This window comes from Lemur catta, chromosome 8, assembly GCF_020740605.2.
Source record: "Lemur catta isolate mLemCat1 chromosome 8, mLemCat1.pri, whole genome shotgun sequence".
NCBI classification, from domain to species: domain Eukaryota; kingdom Metazoa; phylum Chordata; class Mammalia; order Primates; family Lemuridae; genus Lemur; species Lemur catta.
Window position 1 is genome coordinate 56827325 of NC_059135.1, and position 24428 is coordinate 56851752.

General features: G+C 37.6%; 1 protein-coding gene across 1 annotated transcript in view; it reads right to left on the reverse strand.

The window, feature by feature from the left end:
- CERS6 (ceramide synthase 6) overlaps window positions 1-24428 on the reverse strand; it is a 257944-nt gene that overhangs the window by 168182 nt on the left and 65334 nt on the right. Inside the window, exons 2-3 of the mRNA XM_045559832.1 lie at window positions 18701-18806; window positions 5876-6006 (exon numbers count right to left, since the gene is read on the reverse strand). Coding sequence (XP_045415788.1) covers window positions 5876-6006; window positions 18701-18806 — 237 coding nt within the window. The remainder of the gene's footprint in view (window positions 1-5875; window positions 6007-18700; window positions 18807-24428) is intronic.

The window sequence follows — 24428 nt, forward strand, 5'->3', positions numbered from 1 at the left end:
AGATGGGCATACCAATTACAGAGCTGTTCTGACATTTTCTACTACACGGTGAAACTCTGAGAAATGGATGACTGTGCCTGGCACTATGAGACCACAGTCTCTTTCTTGAAACTCTGAAAGAACCACAAATAGTATTGGAAGCCTAAAGTAGGGTTCGGCAAACTATGGCTTGAGGGCCAAATCCAGCATGCCATCTGTTTTTGTACAGCCCACAAGCTGAGAATAGTTTTTCAATTTTTAACGGCTGAACAGTATCTTAAAGAATACTTTATGACACATGAAAATGACAAATTCAAATTTCAGGATCCATAAATAAGGCTTTATGGGAACAAAGCCACACACATTTGTGTTGTCATTGTCTCTGGCTGCTTCTGTGCTATAACAGCAAAGTGGTAATTGCAACAAAGTTTTTATGGTCTAAAATATTTACTTTCTGGCCATTTGCAGGAAAAGTTGGCTGACCTCTACTCCAAAGCTAAAATTGACCTGAATACAACCCACAGATATAAAACTGTTTAAAGTAATAGCCTTGAACGCCAAGACATTCACTGAGCAATAACTAGGACTGTAACTATGTGCTTTGGATGACAGAAGCTGTCCACCAATCCAGGGACTATATTGTATTAATGGGCAGACAAGCACCACCATCACCGTAACAGAAACAAAACAGCTCAACCCTGAACTTTTCAGAAACTAAGAGACTATCCTCCCATCTGATGATTAGCTTCTTTTCCAGACTTACGATCAGCATCTACACACTGCTGATCATGTGTCCTAGTACTGAAAAAAGTAAGATGTCATTTCTCTAGAAGATCATACTTTCTTATTCCCCCTTCAAAAACTTCACTAAGCTCAAAAAAATTTTCAGTAGTTAATTTTGAAAAAGATGCTCTTATCACGATCTGATGAAAAAAATAATCAAAACTGAGTTTTCTCCCTAGCAAAATTTTGTCTGTCACCAGACCATGGACTACGTGGACACAGTTTACAAATATTCAGTTGTTTTTTTGCAAACAAGGAGCTGGTTACAAAAACTTGTTGAAGGTATTCACCACACCAGTTCCTCAGATCAGAGATTGATCTGAAATATAGGGATATGAGAGACTCAAATGCCTGTTTCTTGTATGACTTTGCTCCCCTTCCCCCACCATAAATTATTTGGCTCTACTCTCTTACTAAGGTCACAAGACAGCACTGCTGATTTACCCAAGTGAAAACTGCTATTTAGGTTCATAGTGACCATGATGGTGGCATGAGCACAACTGGTTAAGCCACTCGTGTTTCATTGATGAATTACCCTCAGTTCAACGGAATCAAAATTAAGAAGATCACATTTCTTTGCAGAAATAAAGTAACAGTTTCAAAAGATTTCCAGATTTTGGTGAGTCACTGGACAGCCACTGGACAGAAGCACCCAGATATGGCAGCATTTGCAAGTAGTTTTAATCAGTCTTAACTCTAAAATGGAATTCTTAAAGAAAAGGGAGTCTTCAGCAGTCATCTTACACAAAACAAGCTACATAACTTTAGCACCAGATGGAGAAAACTTCAGTTCAAATAAATTAGTATTAATCTGTGACAGTGAATATGACTTGCCCTACATTTTCAGATTGTCATATGGGAGACTCATCTTTCTGATCAATTGGAGATTGCTTGAATGAAACCCGTACTCCCTCCCAGACCTGTGCATGAAATGTACTGCACGATAGTCAGAAAAGTGATGGGCACAGGTAAGGCCCTAATGGCAGGGAAACCATTTATTCTGACATCTTATCTCTGCCTCTTCCTGTTTCATCCAGTAGATATTTTTTATTGCATTATTTATTTTATGGTATCCTGAATGATAGAAACCTGCAACTCTGATGCAGTTGTCAGAGTAGGATGGCATAGCTTCAGCAGTCTAAAGGCACGATCTCCACCAGCACCAGCTTCCACTCTGAACCAGTTTCTCCTAAAATGTCTCACATGACATATCATTTTGGTAAATTCTTCACTTCCTGTTGAAAATCTCTATTTCAGTTGTCAATAAGGATTTAAACGCTTCTGGAAGAAATATTCATCAAAACTGACATGACTGTGAATGACCGACATCAAGCAAGAGGGAAAATAAAAAATCACAGCAATGTTTCAGCACTTTACTCGCTGAACAACTTCTTCTACTCAGTCCATTTGCATGAAATGGGTGTGCCAGAAATTGGACATGCCAGCAGATGCTTACAAGAACTGTCTGGCATGCATGTTGGTGCCATTCCACACCGCTGAAAGATGAAATACAACTACCCTGAAGGAATTCTGTATTTTCTAAAATAGTAACTTATATAATAGAAAAACTATAGATTCTTTATATTTTGGCTCGCAATCTACAAAGCCCTATATTTGTGTTCTCTTCTTTCTAATTTGATTTTTCATATTTCTGAACAGCAGTCAGCTCTCTTCTTAACCAGGTATGTGGGTCATAAGCACTTGGGGCGTTTCTTCCAAGATATACGTGTCCAGACCCTACCTATGTCATTACACTAACACCCTGGGATGGAGCCTGAGCATGTGTATTTTGAAAAGGTCACCAGGTGATTATGAAATGAATCCCTGGTTAAGAACAATTATTCTAGATCATTTTTATAGGCAAATAATTATGACACATACATGTGCATATATATACCAATATAATTCTACTTTACCCCTCATGATGTTCTTTAAACGATCTCCTTTGCATACCTTTCTTTCCACTGAATTCCTGTCTTTAAAATTGTCATGGAGATTTCCATAGGTAACTTTCCTAGACAGATTTTATGCTAAGTCAGTTTATGTTAGATACTCTTCATTTGTGGGGGCAAAGTGGCTAACCAAGATCAGCAGCTCCTTCCAAAACAATGCTATTTTAACACATAGTCATGTAACAAATATTTATTTAGTAGAGTCTGTGTCATGGTAAAAGCTGAGAAGAATGCAGGAAGTATAAGACACGGCCCTGTGCTCTTCAAGGAACACTTATGATAGTACTGGAGTAGAAGTAGCCAGGTTAAGAAATGTTAAGTAATCACGTAAGGCAGCATATGATTCAGGATTAAATTGCTAGCACTTACAAAAAGTGCTCTAAGGATTCAGGAGAAGTTGTACACTCTTCAGACCCAATAGCCAGGCCATACTTCAGAGAGGGCCTGGGGTTTAAAGAATGGGTGGGGGATAAATGGGAGAGGCAGTAGGTGTTCTGGGCCAGGACACCACACAAACCAAGGCAAGAGGGAACGAGGCATGGGCAGTGAAAACACAGCCCTCTGAAAGGAAGAGGTCACTTGGGTGACTGGCATCAAACAGGCAAAGGCCAGGCTCCATTATCAGGCTCAGGGTCCTAAAACTTACCCTATAGTTATATTATTAGAAAAATCATCAAAGTTTTAAAGCAGCAGAACATGGGAATGGTAGTATTTTAGAAATGTTCTGGGTTTTTTTTCCTTTGGTATCTCTATGAGTATGAGAGATAAATATTAATAACAAGGAGACTATGAGTGCAATTAGGATCTGGGCTATCGTGGTGAGTTTACAAAGAATTAATGTAACTCAGTGGCTGACTGGCTTGAGTTTCCAGCCTGTAACCCAACGGAGGCACATGAACAAGAGGAGAAAAGGGGAAGGCGGGAGTGGAAGCAAGTCAGAGCTGCCAGCTGGAGACAGCAGAACAACGCCGTGGAAGGAACATCTGCCCTGGACACATGGCTTTGGAAGAAGCCAGTGAAAGGAAATGATTTCAACACAGAGAACAGAAGGTAGAGTAAGGGAAATAAAACGTTAAAGACTGAATCTGGGGAAATACGATGCTAACGACCACAGGGGAAATGCAGAATAAATGATGCAAACAAAAGACCTTGGAATGGCAGGAGAATCTAGCGGCAACCCAGAAGCCAAGGAAGAAGAGTTTCAAAGCAAGAGTTCATCAACATTATCTCATGCCACGGAGAGGTCAAAGGCCATTGACATTGCCCCAGTTCTAGTCCCAGCAACCCCCTGTGTGCCCAACCCACAGTTGATCTTTTTCCTTTAATCTCTAGCTACTGACTGTCCATATCAGTAATTTACCACACACATCTGGTTATTTTCTAATGTCTATCATCAATCCACACATAGGTGGATATTATATGTCTTACCACCTTGACACTATGATAAAAAGCCTGTTGAAGGAAGAAATTATAATTTATGCACTGCCTCCCCCCACCATGGTGCCTCCATATTGCCATGCCACTAGCAATCCTTTAGAAATACCTTTAATTGATCGTAACTATGACTGTCCTGTTTATTGTGGTATGCAGATAAAGACCAGCTGAATTCAGAGAGAAGACACAGACCATGGTCTAGCATTGGTCCTTGCTACTGAAAGTGTGGTCTATGGACCAGCAGTATCAGTATCACCTGAGAACTTGTTAAAAATTCAGAATCTCAGCTGCCATCCCAGACCAAATGAACCATAATTCTGCATTTTAACTAGATTGTCAAGTGGCTGATGTCTATACACATTGGTATTCCAGAGAAACTGGTCTAGTCTCAGTACGGTATAGAAGGGGCTAGCACCAAGTTACCAAAGAGGTTAGCTGGAGGAGATAGCATGTGAGTTTCAGCATGTCGGCATGTGCTAAGACCCAGCTTTGCCCTGCTCAGACCCATGGCTCAATGACAGAACCCAAACCCTTTGAGGATGTGGCAAGGCCAGGCCCGGAAGCAATCTAGCTTTTGACCAGGAGCCCAGATATATAAATCCTTCTTCCATAAATTGCCACTAAGTTCAGTTCTAGAAAGGACTTTAGAGATTGTATCACTAGGTTGTTTTTCCTGGTTTTATAAATATCCTGACCTTCTAAAGACCCTATTTATGCTCTCAACATTAACCCAGCCCTAGGAATTTAATATGTTTCTGCTTCCCATTCATTTCTCCAATAACACTAGGTTTCCCTCTAAAGTTGCAATTATTAAAATACATTTTGGGCCTAACTAAAAGCCAAACCTGAAAATGCAACTTCAGTCCCAAATAGAAAGGGCCTGCAACTAAGAGAGCTACACTGAGAGCACTCTTGTTTAAATGGCCAGGTGTCCAGGAAAAGCTCCCTAAAGAAAGAACTGTTAGACAAAGGAACAGTCATATCCCAGAAGATGAAGATCATATGGGGTAATGACTCTCAAAGCAGAACCTTCCCTTTGTTGGGGATGTTCGCAATGGTTCAGTATTTCTTTCTCTGATTTTCCTATAGAGAGGTATATCAAGTATCACTCCCCCAAAATATCACTGTGCTAGAAGAGTTCTCTGTGGGTCTTTTATTATTTTTAACAGCTTTATTCACATATAATTTACACACCATAAAGTTCACATTTCAGAAATGAAAAAGACTTTCCTTCCATCCTCCACCTTCAAGCAATGCTTAATTAAACTACCCAGGAATGCAATAAAACCATTTTTTAACTCTCCAGGAATGTAGGACACTGGCATGACCCTCTGATAATATATCCTACTATCTCAGTCTTTATCAGTGGAAGGAACATCTTGACTAAGTCCCTGCTACAAAAAGTCAAACTATCAGCATCTACAGAAGTAATGACTTTTAATGCTATATTTCAAAGATGGCTGGTTGGAATACCACTGTAGGCCCCTGTAATCTGCTTACTTTGGAGGAACTCCACTAGGAAGTGAGCTTCACTTATTGCATCCAAAGTGGAAATCATAAATTCTTCCAAATGACTATTCCCCCCCATTTTTCTTGAACTATTTTTCTACCAAATGGCATGCTTTTGAAGGGCTGCTGGAGCCTGCATGGATCTGTTATTTTTCATTTCAAGGATGGCATGAGTACTTAGGCAGGCTTTTCTTTCAAAAAGAAAAACAGCAACTTACATGCTCTCACAGAACCTCGTCAGGGTGCTGGGCTTCTCCTGATTGCGTCTTTGTCGAAACCAGTGCTGAATGCTTCGAACGTCCCAGTCCAGTTGCTTGGAGAGGCCTTCCAATCTCTTTTCATCAGGATGCTATGAAACAAGGTACCAGAAAATCATTTTCAACCCATTTTCATCTGCCCTGGCCTATGTTTGAGATTTTTTTTTTCCTATTGTTTACTATCTGCTACTGAGATTTCTGTTTACCAGTGAGGATCTAGGCCTTCCACCAGCAGCATGAACATAAATGACCACTAGGACAAGAAAGATTACTCATCATGAAACAATACTGAAAAGCATGAATCTTGCTCTAATGCTTACACTTCTCCTTATCAGCAAGGTACTTCCCTAGGGGCAAAACAGATGAGATGGAACAGCCAACTCTGTCAGCATTCAAGGGAAAAGTACTCAGTGAAAGTGAATTTGCAAAGAGGCATCATTCAAATATTTCACTTTCTCAGGGAAAAAAATGCCATACCCAACTATCACATATCAGGATCTTGTAGGACAGACAAAAAGCATGGAAAAATCCCAAAATGCCTCACTTAAGCCTAAGGTACCATTTCTACTATCAAATGTATTTTTCCTTCCTTCTCCTTCTCACCCTCTCCCTGCCCCATTCTTCACACATTCCTCTTCTATTCTTTTTTTTTTTTTGATCATTCCTTTTGACTATATTCCACATTGAGTCTTTTACTATGACCACACATTACTTGAAGACATAAACTTGGTGAAGTAGCAAGATATGGCCCTGAGACGACAGGCACAGGTCCAATTCCTCACTCCACTGGCCTCTCTAAGGCTCTGTTTCCTCATCGGTAAAAAAAAAAAAAAAAAAAAAAAAAATGGATTGTTTATCAATCTAAATGGGATTGCAATAAGAACCAAATGTGCAAATGTATGTAAAAGTCAGTAAATGTTAGTTTTCCTCTTTCCTATCCCTCCCCTCTTTTCAATGTGTTAGACAGCATCTTGCCAACAATCATGTGAAGGTACCTACTACACAACAAAACTAAGCAAAGTGAGTTCCGTTCCTTGATTTATTCCATCTTTTCTTTAATATTAATGATGTTATTTTAATCTCTCTTTACTTTAACATTAATGCTTTAATGTTAATGATCAGGAAAATTAACCACAAAAGGGGTAGGGAGAAGGTAGCCTAACCAGCCTTCCAAGTTATATGAGTGGAATGTACATATATAATAAAACCTTTCTAAAAGCATCTCAAGCAAATCAAGGGGTCAGTGCTATGGACTGAATGCTTGTGTCCCCCAAAATTCATATGTTGAAATCCTAATTCCCAACGTGATGGTAACAAGAGGTCATGAGGGTGGAGCTCTCATGATGAGGTCAGTGCCCTTTTAAGAAGAAACACCAGAGAGTGTGAATGCGTGCACTTGCTCGTTCTCTCTCTCTCTCTGCCATGTAAGGATACAAGAGCAGGTGGCCATCTGTAAACCAGGAAGAGGGCCTTCACCAAAACCCAACCATGCTGGCACCCTGATCTCAGATATCTAGCCTCCAGAACAGTGAGAAATAAATGTTTGTTGTTTAAGCCACCCAGTCTATGGTATTCTGCTACAGCAGTCTGAACTGACTGAGAGTCAGACACTCAGAGAATACAGCAAATGGCCTTAGGGTACAAAATGTGCTGACCTAGAACTATAAAGGTAATTTGCTAGCTTTCAGTTGGGCACACACTTTGAGTTGGTTTTTTTTAGTAGTAACGGCACCAACTACCCTCGCCTTTCATGTCTCTCTTAATCAAAAATATGGCAGGGAGAAAACTCACTGTCTACAACATAGTTTGGCTATACCATTATCCTAGCAGAATTCATTTTTTATTTCAATTTATTTTCTAAGTTTATTGGCAGAGAAAACATTTACATAATTCACAAATTAAAAAGTATCCAAAGTTTCAGCTTCTAACTTTGTTCCTACTCTCTCAGTCCCTATTCTCCCCTTCCTACTACGTAACCAGTTTATTTGCAGTTATTTTATGCAAATATACACAAATTTGAATATGTATTCTTAAATCCACCCTTGTCACACAAATGCTTGCTTACTATAGACATTGTTGTGGACTTTGGGTTTTTCACTTTACAATGTATCTTGGAATATTTCCCTATCAGTTTATAGAGAACACCCTCATTCTTTTGTAGGGATATACCATAATTTATCCATTCTGCTTTAATGGACATTTACATAGCTTCCAAACTTCTACAGCTATAAACAAAGCTGTAATAAATAACCTCACCATGGGTCATTTTATTTAGGTTTATCTGTGGAATAAATCCCTGGAAGTGAAAGCTACAGACCAGAGGGGTCTATACATTTACAATTTATTTCAACATTGAAAAATTACTCTCGCTAGTGATTTTGCCAATTTATACTCTCACAAGCAAGAGTGTGCATTTCCCAGAGCCTCAAAAGAGTATATGGGACTTTTCCTTTTTTTTTTCCAGTCTGATATGTAAAATGTATTATTCTCAGTGTAGTTTTGATTTTTCTTTTTATGAGAGAAATCTCTTCTCATGTGTTTTAAAAATCATTTTATATTTCCTTTTTTTGTGAAGAGTATGCTCATATCTATTGCTTGCTTTTTTTTCTTGATTTGTTGACATTTTCTTTTTTTTTGTCCATTTTAAACTAACATTTTTTTTTTATTTTAGCATATTATGGGGGTACAAAAGTTTAGGTTACGTATATTGCCCTTGCCCCCCACCCCAACCAGAGCTTCAAGCGTGTCCATCCCCCAGACAGTGCGCATCGCACTCATTATGTATGTATACACCCATCCCCTCCCCGCCGACATCTGCCCAACACCCAATTAATGTTATTCCTAAATGTGTTTTTAGGTGATGATCAGTGAAACCAATTTGATGGTGAGTACATGTGGTGCTTATTATTCCATTCTTGGGATACTTCACTTAGTAGAATGGGTTCCAGCTCTATCCAGGAAAATACAAGAGGTGCTATATCACCATTGTTTCTTATAGCTGAGTAGTACTCCATAGTATACATATACCACATTTTATTAATCCATTCATGTATTGATGGGCACTTGGGTTGTTTCCACACCTTTGCAATTGTGAATTGTGCTGCTATAAACATTCGAGTGCAGATGTCTTTTTTATAGAATGTCTTTTGTTCTTTTGAGTAGATGCTCAATAATGGGATTGCTGGATCAAATGGTAGGTCTACTTATATCTGTTTAAGGTATCTCCATACTGCTTTCCACAGAGGTTGCAGTAGTTTGCAGTCCCACCAGCAGTATATGAGTGTTCCTATCTCTCCACATCCACGCCACATTTGTTGACATTTTCTTTGTTGATTTGTAGGATTTCTTCATTTGTTAGGGTGATTAAACTCTTGGCTATATCATAAGTTGCAAACTTTTTACTAGAATGTCATTCGTGTTTTAGAATTTGCTTATGCTTTTTTTGTTTTTTACTCCCAGAAGTTTGTTAGAAATATATTTGAATTTATCATTCTTTTTTGTTATAGCTTCTAAATTTGGAGGCATATTTATAAAAGCCTCCCTTATTCCAAATGTTCAAAAAATTCTCCCAGAATTTTTCTAATTCTTCAAATACATTTAGGGCTTTTATTTTTACATTCAAATCTTTCGTGCACTTAGAATATGTGTTGGTATTCAGTATAAGGTATGAATCTAACTTTGTTTCCATATGGCTATCCAATATCCCAATACCATCATTCATCTTTTCCCCATTGAAAAACCAAATTTCTTCCATTGGTCTATTATTCATGTGCCAGTACTATACAGTTAGTTTTCTCAGAAATCTTCATTTATTTTTCTATATAAACTTTAGAATTAGCCTGTCTATTTTCAAAATAAACAAATGGTCAAACAAGCAAACCTGTTGGTAGTTTTAATAAGATCACACCAAGTTCTTAAATTAATATAGAGTAAATTGACATCTTTATTCACTTTGCCTTTTGTGTCCTTCAAGAGTGTTTTGAAAATTTTCCTTATAAAGGTCTTCCACACACCTTGTCATGTTTATTCCTAGGGATAATATCCCTCTGGTTTCCACTGTAAATAAGGTACTTTCTTGTATCCTTTAACTGCTTAGTGTTTACATATATAGGAAAGCTACTTGTTTCCTATTACTAATTTTGTACTAAAATTTCATATTGTTTGTGGTGATTTTTCATTGATTCTCTTGATCTTTGGGGTCTACAATCATAAAATACCATAATACTGTAATGTAAGCTCCATAAACAAATTTTTATTATGTGTTTTCACCAGTTCCTAGATTATAGAAGGGCTCAGTAAATAATTCTTGAATGAATGAATAAATCTTCAGATACCAACAGTTTTGCCATCTCCTTTCCACTTTTTATGACTTTATTTTCTTTCTCTTATATACTTGTTAATTCAATGAAAAATTCAGCATGATGTAGAATAGTGGTTTTAACAGGCATTCCTATCTGTTCTGGACTTTTAATTTTTTCATTAAGTAAGGGGCCAGATTTAGGAACAAGATACAAATATATTTATTATGCAAAAGAAACCACCTAGTCCTAGTTAAATAACTTATTTTAATCAAAGAGATGTTAGGTTTCAGCATCCATGGAGCATCATGTACTTTTTTTTCCTTAGAGCTATTAATAAAATGAATCCTATCAATTTTTTTTGTATGAAATACAAGGAGGGTCCCACATTCCTAGAATAAACTCTATCTGGTGATGATAATTCTTTTAATGTGTTACTAGATTCTGTTTACTAACTTTTTATTTATGATTTCTATTACGAAATACAATTGGTCTCTAGCCCTGCCTTTTTTGATGAAATCTTTTTTAGGCTTTGATATGAATGTATTATTGCTACATTAAAAGAGAACTGGGTGGCTTTCTTAATTTTTTATGCTTTGATGTAGCTTAAGAGAATTACCTGCTCTTTAAGAGTGTGTTAGAATTCTTTTGTGAGATGGGCACATTACTTTGCTTGACTATAGTAACGATTTCACTATCAAAACACCATGTTGTACACTTTTAATAATATTTACAATAAAAAGTAAAGGAGAAAGAGCAAATATAATTTTTGATATTATTAGTTTTGAATTTAGTCCTTTACATATATTGCAAATGCTGATCACCTGAGTGATGAAAAGAACATATGCCTACATGGCTTTGAGTGAATGAAAAATGTAAGAATTATTTTGTCAGAGCATGTGAGCCTGGTGCTCTTTTGCAGTTTGGTTCTTTTAATTTGATCTTTATACACACACACACACACACACACACGCACACACAGAGTAAATTATATTTTCTAGAATAATTTTTTTATCTAAGTTTTTCAATTATATTTACCCCATTTTCTTAATTTCCTATCTCTGTGGTTGTCAGTTATTATGCTATTTGTGCTTGCTTTGCTTTTTTTCTTAATTGGGTTAGCTAACTTTGTAAAAATAATTAAACCAATAAAGTACTTTTGGATTAAATTTTCAAATTATGTAGTTTTGCTAACTCATTAATTTTGGTTTTTATCTTTATTAACTTCTTTCTTCTGCTTATCACCATTTATTTTGGTTTTTTTCTAATGTTTAAGTGGCTATTTTTTTCATATATGTATGAGTCAACGGAGCACTGGCTTGGCATGCTACATATAAGTAGTGCATTCATTAACATTGCTTTCTAAATATTCTGAAATTTTATTTTTCCCAAGTTATTTAAGCTAGTGTTTATAAATTTTTAGGAGCAAGGGGCTTTCTGTTTTCTGATTTTTCTGTTTTCTAATTTATAGTTTTATTAAATCAAGCCTAATTTTTAAAAATTTATCATAGCTTTATAACAATATAGTATAAATTTCAATAAATATTTAATAGGTACTTGAAAGTACAGTCTCTGTATTCAGAATATTGGGTTCTAAATGTACCCCTTAGATACTCCTCATTAATTATGCTTCTTATAATTCCTATATTCTATTTTATATTTTGTTCAGTGGATCTGTCATGACCCCAGAGGTAAATTAAAATTTCTTATTATTGTGTTTCTGTTTCTTCTTTAATTCCTTTTTATGAATATATAGATATTTAATACATATGTGATTCATAACTATTTTATCGTCATTGTAAATTGTGTCCTCTGGCAATAAAAAGCCAATTCTTCACTTCATTTAATGCTTTTAGAAACCCTACTTTCTTTGTTATTTATGTTTGCATGGATACCTTCACTCATACGCTTATTTTCAACATTTTTAATTACTTTGCCTTAAGGTATCTTACATATATGTGCCTTTTTCTGTGACTGTATCAGTTTACTAGGGCTGTGGTGACAAAGTTCTACAAGCAGAATGGGGTAAACGACAGAAGTGTACTGTCTCGTGGTTCTGGAGGCCACGAGTCCCAGATGAAGGTGTCAAAGGGTTGGTTCCTATCTGCTCCAGGCTTCTCTCCTTGGCTTGTACATGGCTGCGTTTTCCCTACTTTTCTCCCCACCATCTTCCCTTAACACTCCCTCTGCATCCAAATTTCCCCTTTTTATAAGGACACCAGTCACACTGGATGAGGACCCACTGTGATAACCCCATTTTAACTTATTTACCTTTGTAAAGACCCTATCTCCAAATAAGGTCACATTCTGAGGTGCAGGGAATTAGGACTTTAATGTATGAATTTGGGGGGTGGGGAGGGACATAATTTAATCCATAACAAACCTGAATTATTTTTTATTAAATGAATTAAATCCATTTATTTATACTAATATGATTGTACATTTGTTTATAGTTCCCTATTTAAATTATATTCTTTCTGTCTTGATGATTTTAAAAAATATTTTACTATATGATTTGTTTTATTTTCTTTCCTTTTGTGGGTAATTTTTGTTCTGGTGGTTGTCCACATAATATGCTTTCTTTTCCATCTCTAATAATTCCATATGAGCAATATTTAAAACTAGTCTTATTTCTTTTTCCTCCCTTCCTTTTCTCCACCACCCAATATTGGTCAATAATATTATCTTTCTTAGAGTTTACTCTTGCACTATTAAATATGCTTAAACTTCTATTTGATTTGCCAACTTTAATTGATATGCTTTGACACCCAACTTTAGAGATTTGCAATCAGCAACCAACAGTTGATTATGCAAGCAACTTATTCTGCCTCCCACCTTCTTTCCCCTTCTTCTCAGTTATTGGTAGTTGCATCATTGCTACATTGTGAGAACCTAGAATGTTAACATTATGTCTGTTACCAATCCTCACATTTCTTTCTTTCTTTCTTAGTTCTACCGTTTAAATATATTCAAAACTCACAAACATTTCCAGTAATCTCTTGGGCAGCTAAAATTAATGATTTAATAATCTCAAGACTCATGGAATAAGTCTCTTAAATTTTTTCATGTTCAGTTATGTTTGTAGTCTTTACAGAGTAAAAATAATTTCGCTAGACATAAAATTCGTAGTTTGCATTTTCCTTGAGAATATTGAAAATGTGACTATAGAGAAGCCTATAATCATGTGATATTTCCCCTAAATACGTGATCTGATTTTTTGCTTGGATGCTCAAAGAAGCATTTCTTTGTTTACCAAGTCTAATAACTTTAATAATATAACTCTTGGTGTTGAACATTCCAGGTCAATTTTCACCATTATTTTTATTATTAAAATAAATCTCTACTTATTTTAGGAAAACTTTGTTGAATTATATCATTCAGTATTTGTTCTAATTCATTGTTTTATTTTGCTTCTCCTTAAGGGATTCTGATTACTGAGATGCTGGATCTGCTTGGCCTAGATAACAAATTTTTTAAGTTTTTTTTTTTTATTTGTTTCCTTTAATTCAATTTTATTCTTTCTATCCTTCATGTTCTTTGCTGAGTGTCCTGCAGTGTCTACTGTTTCCTGTGGTTCTTCCCAATTTTGTCTTCTTTCCTGTGATGGTTTTGGTACTTTTTCTTAAACTCTATCAGCTCGCACTCCATCTCCCCTTGTTGACTATTCTGTCTTTAGTTCTTATATTTCTGCTTTGTGATCTTCCTTCACAGAGTTATTGCTTCATTACCTTTGAAAATTTCTGGTAAAATTTTAATCATAATTTTCATTTGTCTTTTCATTTGGCCTCATTTGTCTAGTGATAATTTTTATTTTAGTTGTCTTTGTTTGATGTTGTGTGAGTTGCTTCTTTACTAATAACCCTTGAATGAGGTGGATTTTCTTGACCAGCTACTTGCAGTATGGGGAGCATCAAGGATGCTCTTCCGGTGCAGCTGCCACTGAGGGAGAATGGCTCCTTCTGGTACCTCCTCCACTCCTCCCAGCCTTGCTCAGGAGCTCCTTCCCTTACTGTCGTAAACAGTGGAGGGAGCATTTGTCTCCCCAGCCTTCAGGAAATGTGTGGTTTTCCTGAAATCTCTCCACACTGGGCCCTCCATCCACGTTCATGCTTTACACTTCCTCCTATTTGGCTTCTGCCCAATTCCAACTGTTTCTTGTTAGCCTTTACATATATTTTGAAATCTTGAAATATATATCTCCTAATTTGCCAAATATAAAGTTTGTGAAATCTTTCCTTTTCTTTCTTTCTTCTTTGTGTGTGTGTGTGTATATGTATTTTATTATTGTTGTTTTTTCTTATTATTATTCCCCTAAGTTTTTTTGAAACATTTCTAGGGAAAGAAATGAATAAGGATGACTTATATAAACATTTTTATATTAAAATACCTAGGTTAATTTTAATAACATTAACATTTACCAGTAGTGGGAGGGAGAAAAGGAAAGTAAAAACTGAAAACGAAGAATAGGTATATGAGGAGAACGAGGGAGAGCAAATTATAGGGAATCTGCATATAATTTAAAAATATAGTCTAAAATACCAAATCATCACAGATTATGATGATTTCCCGTATCATGAAACCTAGCTTTACAGCTGACACATATTCTTAACCCCATGGCTTACGGACTGATTTGCTTAGAAAAGTGAGACAGCTGGCATCATACATATGTACAAATAATGTGGCAGGAATCCCCAAAAGTTAAAAATATACTCACCCAGATAACTCTGAATATAACTAGTTCAGAAACATGAACTCAAAAACATTCATTCACTAAAGAGAAATATTCTTTTCATCTGAATGGGACTGACAATCCATAATTGTAAATTTTTTAGTCCCATTCCAAGACTACTGAATTAGAATCTCCAGAAATATGAAGCAGCAATTTGCATTTTAATTCCTCAGGTGATTCTAATGCAAATTAAAGTGGGAGAACCACTGGCCTGAAAAGATGCCACATCACTTACTTAATGACTTCCATGCATTATTTTATTTAACCCTCAAGAACGCCTGTGAGGAAGTTATTCAAAGGTTTTTACAAATGAGGTTAAGAAACTTGTCCAAAGCCATGATGGCAGAAAGCAGCAGAGCAGTCAGTCTGACTGACTTAACACATTAACTGCCATGTGAGTTGTATTTAACTCACGCTAGTTTTGAACTCAGGGCCTTGTGAAGCATATGAAGACTCAATTCTCTGAAACAAATTCAATGAGTATGTCGTGAGTCACATACAACTCAGGCGAGGTGCAGAGTAAAAATTGATTCCAGTGCTGTGTGTGTTGCATATAACTTAGCCACAGAAAACAATAAAAAATAACAAGTTTTTCATTAAATTAGAATTGTCTTCCAAGTTTTTATTCTATTTTCATAATAAAACACCGTGGCCCCAGGGGAAAGAAATTTTTTTGTAGTGTGGCAGCCAATGTGTTAAACACCAAAGCTTGTAATTATTTTACAATATTGGTAGGTTCTCTGAAACTTTAGACTTGCAGGGTGGAAAGAATAGAGAGACAGACCACAAACAGACAGGTGTTATCTCACAAGGAGAGACTGTCAGAGAATATAAACAGGTTCAAATTTATCAGCCACTTTCACAGACGAGAACTACACAGTCAGGGCATGTGAGCAGGGCGGTTACACAGAGCCCCACATTCAGAAGGGCCCACACTTGGGGCTGAAAGCTCCATGGCCACCATCTTGAAATTCTTAATAGTTTGATCATGGAATCTGCATTTTGTAGGTCAAGTCCAATGGGGCAAAAGAGCATGTGCCAAGGGCTTGGAGTCTTGGCTCATAACAGTCCCACCACTTCTGCCAGATGGATGCCTGGTCCCCCAATTCCCCACCCCCTGGCTCCCAACACCCAACAGCATCCCCCTCTTCTCTCCACCTAGTGACTACTGTTTCCTTCAGCTCCCAGCAGGGGCCTGAGTGCAAGCATGGCGAGTAGGGGATTGAGTCTGCACTCCCCGAGGTATCTCAGGGCAGACATGGGGACAGCCACCTCGGTGGGCTTGGCACGTGACTCAGCAGGGGTGAGTCTCTTACCCACTCCCAATCTGGGCACAAAGTTTGTAATGCACTTGGAAGTCACCTGTCCCCCATGATTTGGGGCAGTGGGCCCATGGACAGGAGAGAGGCCTGCCTCAACTTCTCTGCACCCTGAGGCAGGACACAGCATATCAGCCAGGAACTGGAGAAAAACAGAACCTGACAGTTGACAGGTCATGTGTGTACTAAGTCACACTGTGGGTCCCCCAGGCACCTGTGAAGGTCTGCACTTGCTGTGAGTGTCCCCCTGTCTGAGTGAGGGTGGCATTACACAGTGGATAAAAACACCTTGACAGATACAGAGAGACTGAGGGAGGAAGGAAAAAGCTTTATATTTTTGTACTTTTAACAGCACTTTTTTCCTGCTTTTTGAACAAGGGGTCCCACATTTTCATTCTGTACTGGGCCTCACAAACTCTGTAGCCAGTCCTGTGCACAGTAGATTTTAAGGGTTTTTGAGGGTTCATCCCTCTTACTTGAAGGATTATAATCATGTCTTTCCATAAAAGGTCATTTGGAAATGTGGTTGAGGCCAGGATGCTGGATGGTCACTCAAACACATCCACACACTTTGCTAGAGCTCTCCACGTCCTGGTCCTGCTATTCCATTCAACTGACCTGTTACATTTTCATATCGCAGATAAGACTAGAGAACTGCAAAAGAATGCAAGGAAAAACAGTTCTAACTTTTGCTGCATTTATATTTAAAACATGTAGCTTCTGTTTTAATTATGTAAAAACCTTCAAAGGAATCACCTTGGAAACTAAGAGAATATGATCATTAAAATTAGCTAGAAGCAAATATTCTTCAGAGCAGTCAACCTAGCTCCAAACCCTTTTTATTACTTTTACAGAGGAAATTTCTCCAGTGACCATAATAAACATAAGATAAGGGAAACAAAATGTCCACTGTAGGATTTCTAAAGGGAAGCATAAAATTTGGGTAAAAAACTCATTTTATTATTCATTTAGAATACTGCACGTTTAATGCATTTAGAGTAGTTCACAAAGGAAATGTAAATGTGTTATAATCCCATTTTAAAATGAACCTTCTAATTCCCTACATATCTGCTTTTTGAAAAGGGAAAAAGGTGTTTCACTGCAGTAAATTGATACGCTAAATGAAAATATAAGTTTTTTCTCAATATTTTCTTCTTTTAAATACCATACGGTTATTTGTCCCTTCGAGTTGGAACCTGGCAATCTAAAATCAACCCATAAAACTACCAAAAGAGCTTTTCCTAAAATTCCATTCATTCTTCTTTTCTTTCCTAGCAGAGATGTAAAAAAACACCTGGTGCTTTCTTGTAATTTTCAAGGAAAAATACCATTTTTAAAAGGATAGAGGGGAAACCCCTAGAGAATTTTGGCAGAAATGAAGATAATAAAATAAAGTATTTGCATATTTGAATTAATAGCTGTAACACAAGAGACAAACAGTACAAATGGCTAGCAACATAAATACCAAAAAAGGAACAGAATTTGCTTAACACTGTCAAGTCACATCTTAGAAGCCTGAGTAATTCTCCCAGAAAAATGAAAGAGGGAAAATGAACCATTTAATATATGAACACATAACACTTCTCACAGAATGCTGTACTTCTCCTGATCTTTTCTTCTTCCTTGTCCAGGCGAGAGTAAGTTAAGACATATGAGAGAGATATAAGATGTATAGGCGTAGGACACAGGCACTCTTTAAGTTGCTTTATTTTCTTATGGCCTTTGACTGAGTGTTTCTGACTTCTAGCTTTCTACTCCCATCTTCATTCTGAAGGAGATATCACCTTGGGGTGCAGGTAGAGGCAGGGAAGGCAGTCTTTTCTCCCCATTTCTCTCCCCTGCTCTTGCCATTCCTTGTCTGGACTTCAACTCTCAACAGACAGTACATCGCCTGTCTTTTATTCTCCACAGTGAAGTGATCTCTTCACTTACAACTCTCCAGACCCTCGTCCTTCATTCCTTCATGTTGCAACTCTGTTCTTCTTAAAGTATGCCTTTGCTGTTGTCGTTGCTGTTCATGTTTGTCTATCTATCCTATGGACAACACTATAAGCCCTTTTGCATACTTGCATAAATCATACTCTTCAGCTCTACCCAGTTGCCTCCACCTGGCCTTCATCTGCACTGCTTCATGCCAAGTGGGATTAAAGGAAGCACAGAAATAGACTAATCACTATGTAATAAAGACTGGTCTTTACAGACAAGCTACTAACAATTGACCTGAGAGTAAACTAACAGGTCTAAGACATGCTCATCTTTATTCGACGTCTACTATTTGCATCTCAACACAATACTGTACTTGCATTCTTTCTGAGAACACATTTTCCTATATGAGGCTGTGTAAAAGTTTATTCTCAAAATGCAGAAAAGAAGCATTGAATGACTGCAGTCTGGGAATGGTGCTTGGGACAATTCATGCTTCGAGAGAGGACAAGCATACCTTTGTAATTGCAGTGAAGACCTTTTCCAGAATAGCATTGGGCTGAGCGATTTGCGGTCCATTGGCCTGAATGTTGAGGGCTATGGCACAGGGTTTGGCTACAAATCTAAAAATCAAAAAAAAAAAAGAAAAGCAGAAAGTCAGAAGTTATTGTTTGTACAGTTGTTCTTAATGCCACCAGTTACACATTACTCAATTGTCCCAATAAAGTGCTGGTAGGATTTTATGACTGCATGTTGTCAACATTCATATCAGTAACCATAAAGCAGACTTAACTGTTTTTTTCCCTTTAGTTCTCAGCAGCAACATTTAAAAAGAAATCCTTTTAACGCATTTAAGCCCCCAATCCTCAAGTTCTAATGACACTAAGAAAGACTATCAGATGAAACTATAAGTGTATGAAATATATAAAGAAAACAAACTATGATTTTAAAACAATATAGCTCATACTCTTCTTAGTAACACATGGCAATAGTCACGTTATATTTTTACTACGAGAAAGTGTTTACTAAGCATCTAATTACACATGCAGAGAGAGTGCTTTTGATCACCCCTAGTCATAAACTTGGCCATTTTTATCTCTATAATCAAAGTGTGCTATATGCAGCCCCAGTCTCTTCTGGCTTCTTAAAATTCTCTGCTTTGGGGTTATCTGCTTCTTTCTCATGAGGAGCAATGAAGGATGTCAAAGGGCATAGTGTCTCAGACAAGTTGAAAGTCTGAAATGTTTACAAGCCTCAGCAGAGCTGTTTTTATCCTAAGCCAATGCCTAATGTCAAGAAGAATGGGAAGACTGGGCCTTGTTTCTGGTCGCATCTGCCATGTGAACGAGACACCGAAGGAGAGCAGGTGAAGTGCGTGGGCCCCAAAGCCATGGTGACATCTCTAATATAGCCGTGTAAAAAAGAGAAAAGCATTTACAACTTTTAAGAGTTGTTTTAGACTAAATGCTCAAGAAATAACACTCTGTAAACACTTATTTTCAATAGCTACAGTTAATGTTTTTTACTGTACAGAATAAATGAATGTCTTATGAAAGTATCACCCATGTTAACTCAATGGTGGTCAAAGGTGACAAATGACAAATGTACAAAACACCATGAGTGAATCTTGGACGAAGAAGCTCCTTTAATACCAGTTGGTGAGATTAAAGAACAGTAGACAGAGGATTTTTCTAAAAAGTGAAACTAATGAAATTTACATACACAGTGCAACGTAAGATCCTACTGGGTCCTATTTCAAGTAAAAGAGAAGAAATTTATTCAAACAGGAAAATGGAACACTATACATGTGCAAGCCTAAACCAGGAAAGATATACACAGAAAATACAATATAATACCTGTTACACTGGGCTCTCTGGGACAAAGCTGGGAAGAAAGAATAATCACTCTTTCCCAATATATAAATCTTCTAGGAACTGTAGTTTTCTCCAAATTTTTGCATTCTCAATTTTGTTTACTGTAAAATTTTTCTGGGATACATCACCTACGTCCCTACCTTCTTGATAGGAAGTGCAACTTTTTCCTGGGTCTTCACTAGGAACAATAATCACAGAGCTATGGCTGTGGCTACAGTGGTGAAAGAAGGGATTTAAAGGGCAATGATCACAAGAAAGAGCTTGTTTCCTTAACAAAGTTTTCTGCTTTGTGGCTTTTCGCCTCCTTATCATAAGGTATAACGAACAGTGTGAAAAGACATGAGGTCCAGCAAAAGTGAAAAATAAAAGAGCAAAGTTAATTTGGTGTAAAGGCCAAAATCAACTCTTCAATGGTTTCCTTCTACTCTTCCCACCAGCCTTCCCTCGTCTTCCCCACTGCCACAGTCCAGACGCACTGTGTTCAAATTCCCACTGGGACTTTATCATCACCATCCTGTAAAACCTGCTAATCTAGTACACAGTCTTCTTTCTTATTCTAAACAGTGCAGAGTCTAAATGCAGAAGCTGATCTTTTCATCTTTGCACACCCCGTGACGATGCCTGGACACACACAGGAGGGGGTCAAGAAACTTGGTCAACTGGTTATCTTTGGTAAATATGTTTTCACTGTTGCCACTCTGGGGCTCAGTGTGGCTGACAAGTTTGCAAATATCCTCTGTATGACCCATAACAACGCATAGACATGCAATAGGACAGTCAAGAAATTTACTCAATAGCATCTCTTCAATAACAACGTCCTCACCTTGGATATCATCCTCCAATAATTTACAAATGCATTTGGAAGAGTTTTTTCTAGTATTTATTAAACAATACAATATCTTATTCCTCCCTCTTTCTCTTTTTAAGTTCCTAACCACTTCTTTAACACCATTTTCTCTAAATTTCAAGAACAAACGTTAATAGCATAACTCTCAATCAGCAAACTTATTAAGTTTTGATAATCAAAATCAAATACATATGATGCTCTGTAAACATATTTTTAAAGCAATGCCTAAAGGATAGGATGGGAATTATTTCTGCTACTATTTGGCTGTGGAGTTCTAGCTACAGAAATTAATCCCTGTGCCTCGGTTTCCTTACCTGTAAAAAATTATTATAATTACATACATACATGTATGTGTGCCTATAGATACATGCATATGTTAAAAGATAATATCACACAGTCTCTGTCTAAAATCTTTGACATGAGCCACAGGTAGGGTTTCTTTCCATAGCATTCACTCACCATGACTTTCCCGGGCCCAGCAACCCACCCAGCTTCAGCTACACTGTGCCAAGCCAGGTGCGTTCAACAAGTTCCAAAAGTACCAAGGGAAAAAAAAAGACCCTTGGAAAAGACAAGGACCATCAGGTAGAGTAACCACACACTCAAATTTGCCCTCAGTCCTGGGGTTCCCAGCATCATCGTTTATGGTACCACCTTTACCAACAAAAGTGTCCCCATTTGATAGTTTGTCACAGTAAAAAAAAAAGGCAGACTGGTCCTGTTGGACAATACATTGCAGTGACTCTCATCATCAAGCCCTAGGCCTGGTGCGGGTCCACTAGGAGTCCATACCTAGGAGCTCCTGCACACCTGGCCTCCTCTCAGGGACCAAACCTTTCCAGCTCCCCAATCCACCCTGATGGCTCTCCAGGGTGCTGCAGCCACACTTCCCACAGAGCATTCAATATGAGCGTGTGTGTCCCTCTCCCACATGGATGGCCTCCATGAGGGCAGGACCAGGCCTTAGTGAAAGTCCACATGTCCAGAGCCTTGTATATGCTCTTATTTAATCCTCCCTCCGTTACAGGAAGCAGGATTGTCATCAGCCATGCTTTGCAGAGAGGACCAAAGAGGTCAGAAGCCCTTTAAAGTTTAAATAGCCCATGGCGGGTATGTACAAATATCAACCCACTTGAATTCTCTGAAAGATGTCCTAACAACGTTTTTATTTATATGCCTGACATGCTGTGGCCATTCAATGAATATTTAATGGCTGAACAAATGAATGAACAGATCCCCTAAAACACAATGGTAGGTACCCTAACTATCTTTTCCAAAGAGGCTGTGTATTTTAATTCCCTTGGATATCCACATCTGCCCAGGGTCATGTGGGACTCAGAGGGTGGGAGGCTGACCATTCCAATATGAGAAGCCATTTCTATAACTCCCATTGTCCCTATGATGTGATAAAGCTGGCCCACAGAGCCCTTGTGTAGGCTCCACCAACCCCTCACTCGGTGTTCTCTTCTCAACTTATCCAGTACAGACAGCCAAACACTAAATTTCCAATATTTAAAAAACTGCATAAAATAGGCAGGAAAAGCAAATCCCAAATCTCAAATGGGAGAAGAAAGAAAAGAAATAGTACATATATCTCTCATCTTCCTAATGGATATCCCTGATTATATGAAAATATAAACATTTTGTGTTTATTCTCCAAAGAAATTGTGAATCACCTCTAGCATTTTTTTCCTAAGAACATATTAGATACCAAATAAAACCCATGAAACAACTACTACAATTTTATTACCTACTGTCATGGTCCATTAGAGAAAAACTAGATGTTATTTAAATGCTGGCTGTAGCAGAAATAAATTCACAATAGCTATCTTTCACAACGTCTTGAGAAGAAGAGACAGAGCATCAGAGACAGATGGGGATGCGGTGGAGCACTTACAAATATAATAGTTGGAAGGAAATATGTACTTTCAAGCTTTGATGGTTACCTCTACAAGGAAATGCTCACCTAATTACTTTTTTTATCAAAGGCAGCACCACCACCTTCAAAAGATCAAACATCTATAAGTCCTTTCATGTACTGTATTTGAAAGCAAATATATTAAGGATGTAAACTTTGAAAAATCCTAGTCTCAGTTAAAAAATAGAGAAAATACCTAAGACATTCCTATTTTCCACTCTATTTCACAACATATATTTGTATTTTAAACATGAATTAAATGTCTCTGCACAAAGTACTGAAGTAAGCACCGGGCAGTGGCGTGGTGAGAGGTATAGACAATACATGATGTGAACCTTGAACTCAGAGAAGTCTACAATCTGGAAAAGGAGGCTATAAAAAAATAAATGTTTACATGGTATACATCAGTGTTCTAATTACTTAACAGTATTTAATCAGCTGAGGAACATGGCCAGGGACTTTTAGTTTTTTCCAACTGTACCATTTCCCAAACTTTTCAGAGATAATTGGAAGGCTATGATGGTGGTTATGCAAACCTACACATGTGATAAATTGTATAGAATTAAATCTTTCTCTCTCTCTCTTTCTCTCTCTCACACACACACACACACACACACACACACACACACACATGTGAGCACAAGTAAAACTAAGGAAATCTGAATAAGATTGGTAGATTTTACCAATGTCAATATCCCAGTTGTGATATTATACAACGTTTTACAGAATGTTACCATTGGGGATATCTGGGTAAAGTGTACATGAGATCTCACTGTATTACTTCCTAGAACTGTATATGAATCTATAACTATCTCAATAAAGATTTCTCTCTTTTTTTTTTTTTTTTTTTTGTATTTTTTATTTTTAGAGACCAGGGTCTCGCTACATTGCCTGGGCTGTTCCTGAACTCCTGGCATCAAGTAATGCTCCTGCCTCGGCCTCCCAAAGTGCTAGTAATACAGGCGTGAGCCACCGTGCCTGGCCTCAATAAAGATTTCGGTTAAGAAATAATGGGAAGGGACATTCTGTTTTTGTTGTGGAGGAATGAGCTCCTAACAAACTGATTTTTCATCTTTAAAAATTCTGCATAACATACCTACACTCCTCCCCCTCCAAAAAAAACAAAACAAACAAACAAAATACAAAAAAGAAGCATTCCCTGAGGACTCTGGAGACTGAAAAATAGCAAATAGACTCTGGGAGGGAGTCAAAAGTTGGAGCAAATTAACCAGCAAAGAGTGACCTCCCCGTCTGTTTATTTATATATTTACTTTGCTGCTCCAGCCAGAGATCAGACACAGTCGTAGCAGCAGGTAAAACTTTGATAGGAAAACACATTCTCCTTCTAGCTGCAGAGCCAGGGAAAGTAGCCTGGGGAAATCAGAGAGTGACTAGAGGACCACGGAAGGGAAAAAGCTAAAGAAGCAAACCGTAATTCTGTGTACAAACAAGCACGATTCTGGCTGACTTCTGAACCATGAACATACAAGGTAAACTGAACACAGAAGGAGCCAGAGTCTAAAGAACTGATCCAAGACTGAGGCCACCGTCCACTGCAGGCTTGACAGGCTACAATCTGAGTCCAAGTAAATTGCCTGTTAATAAA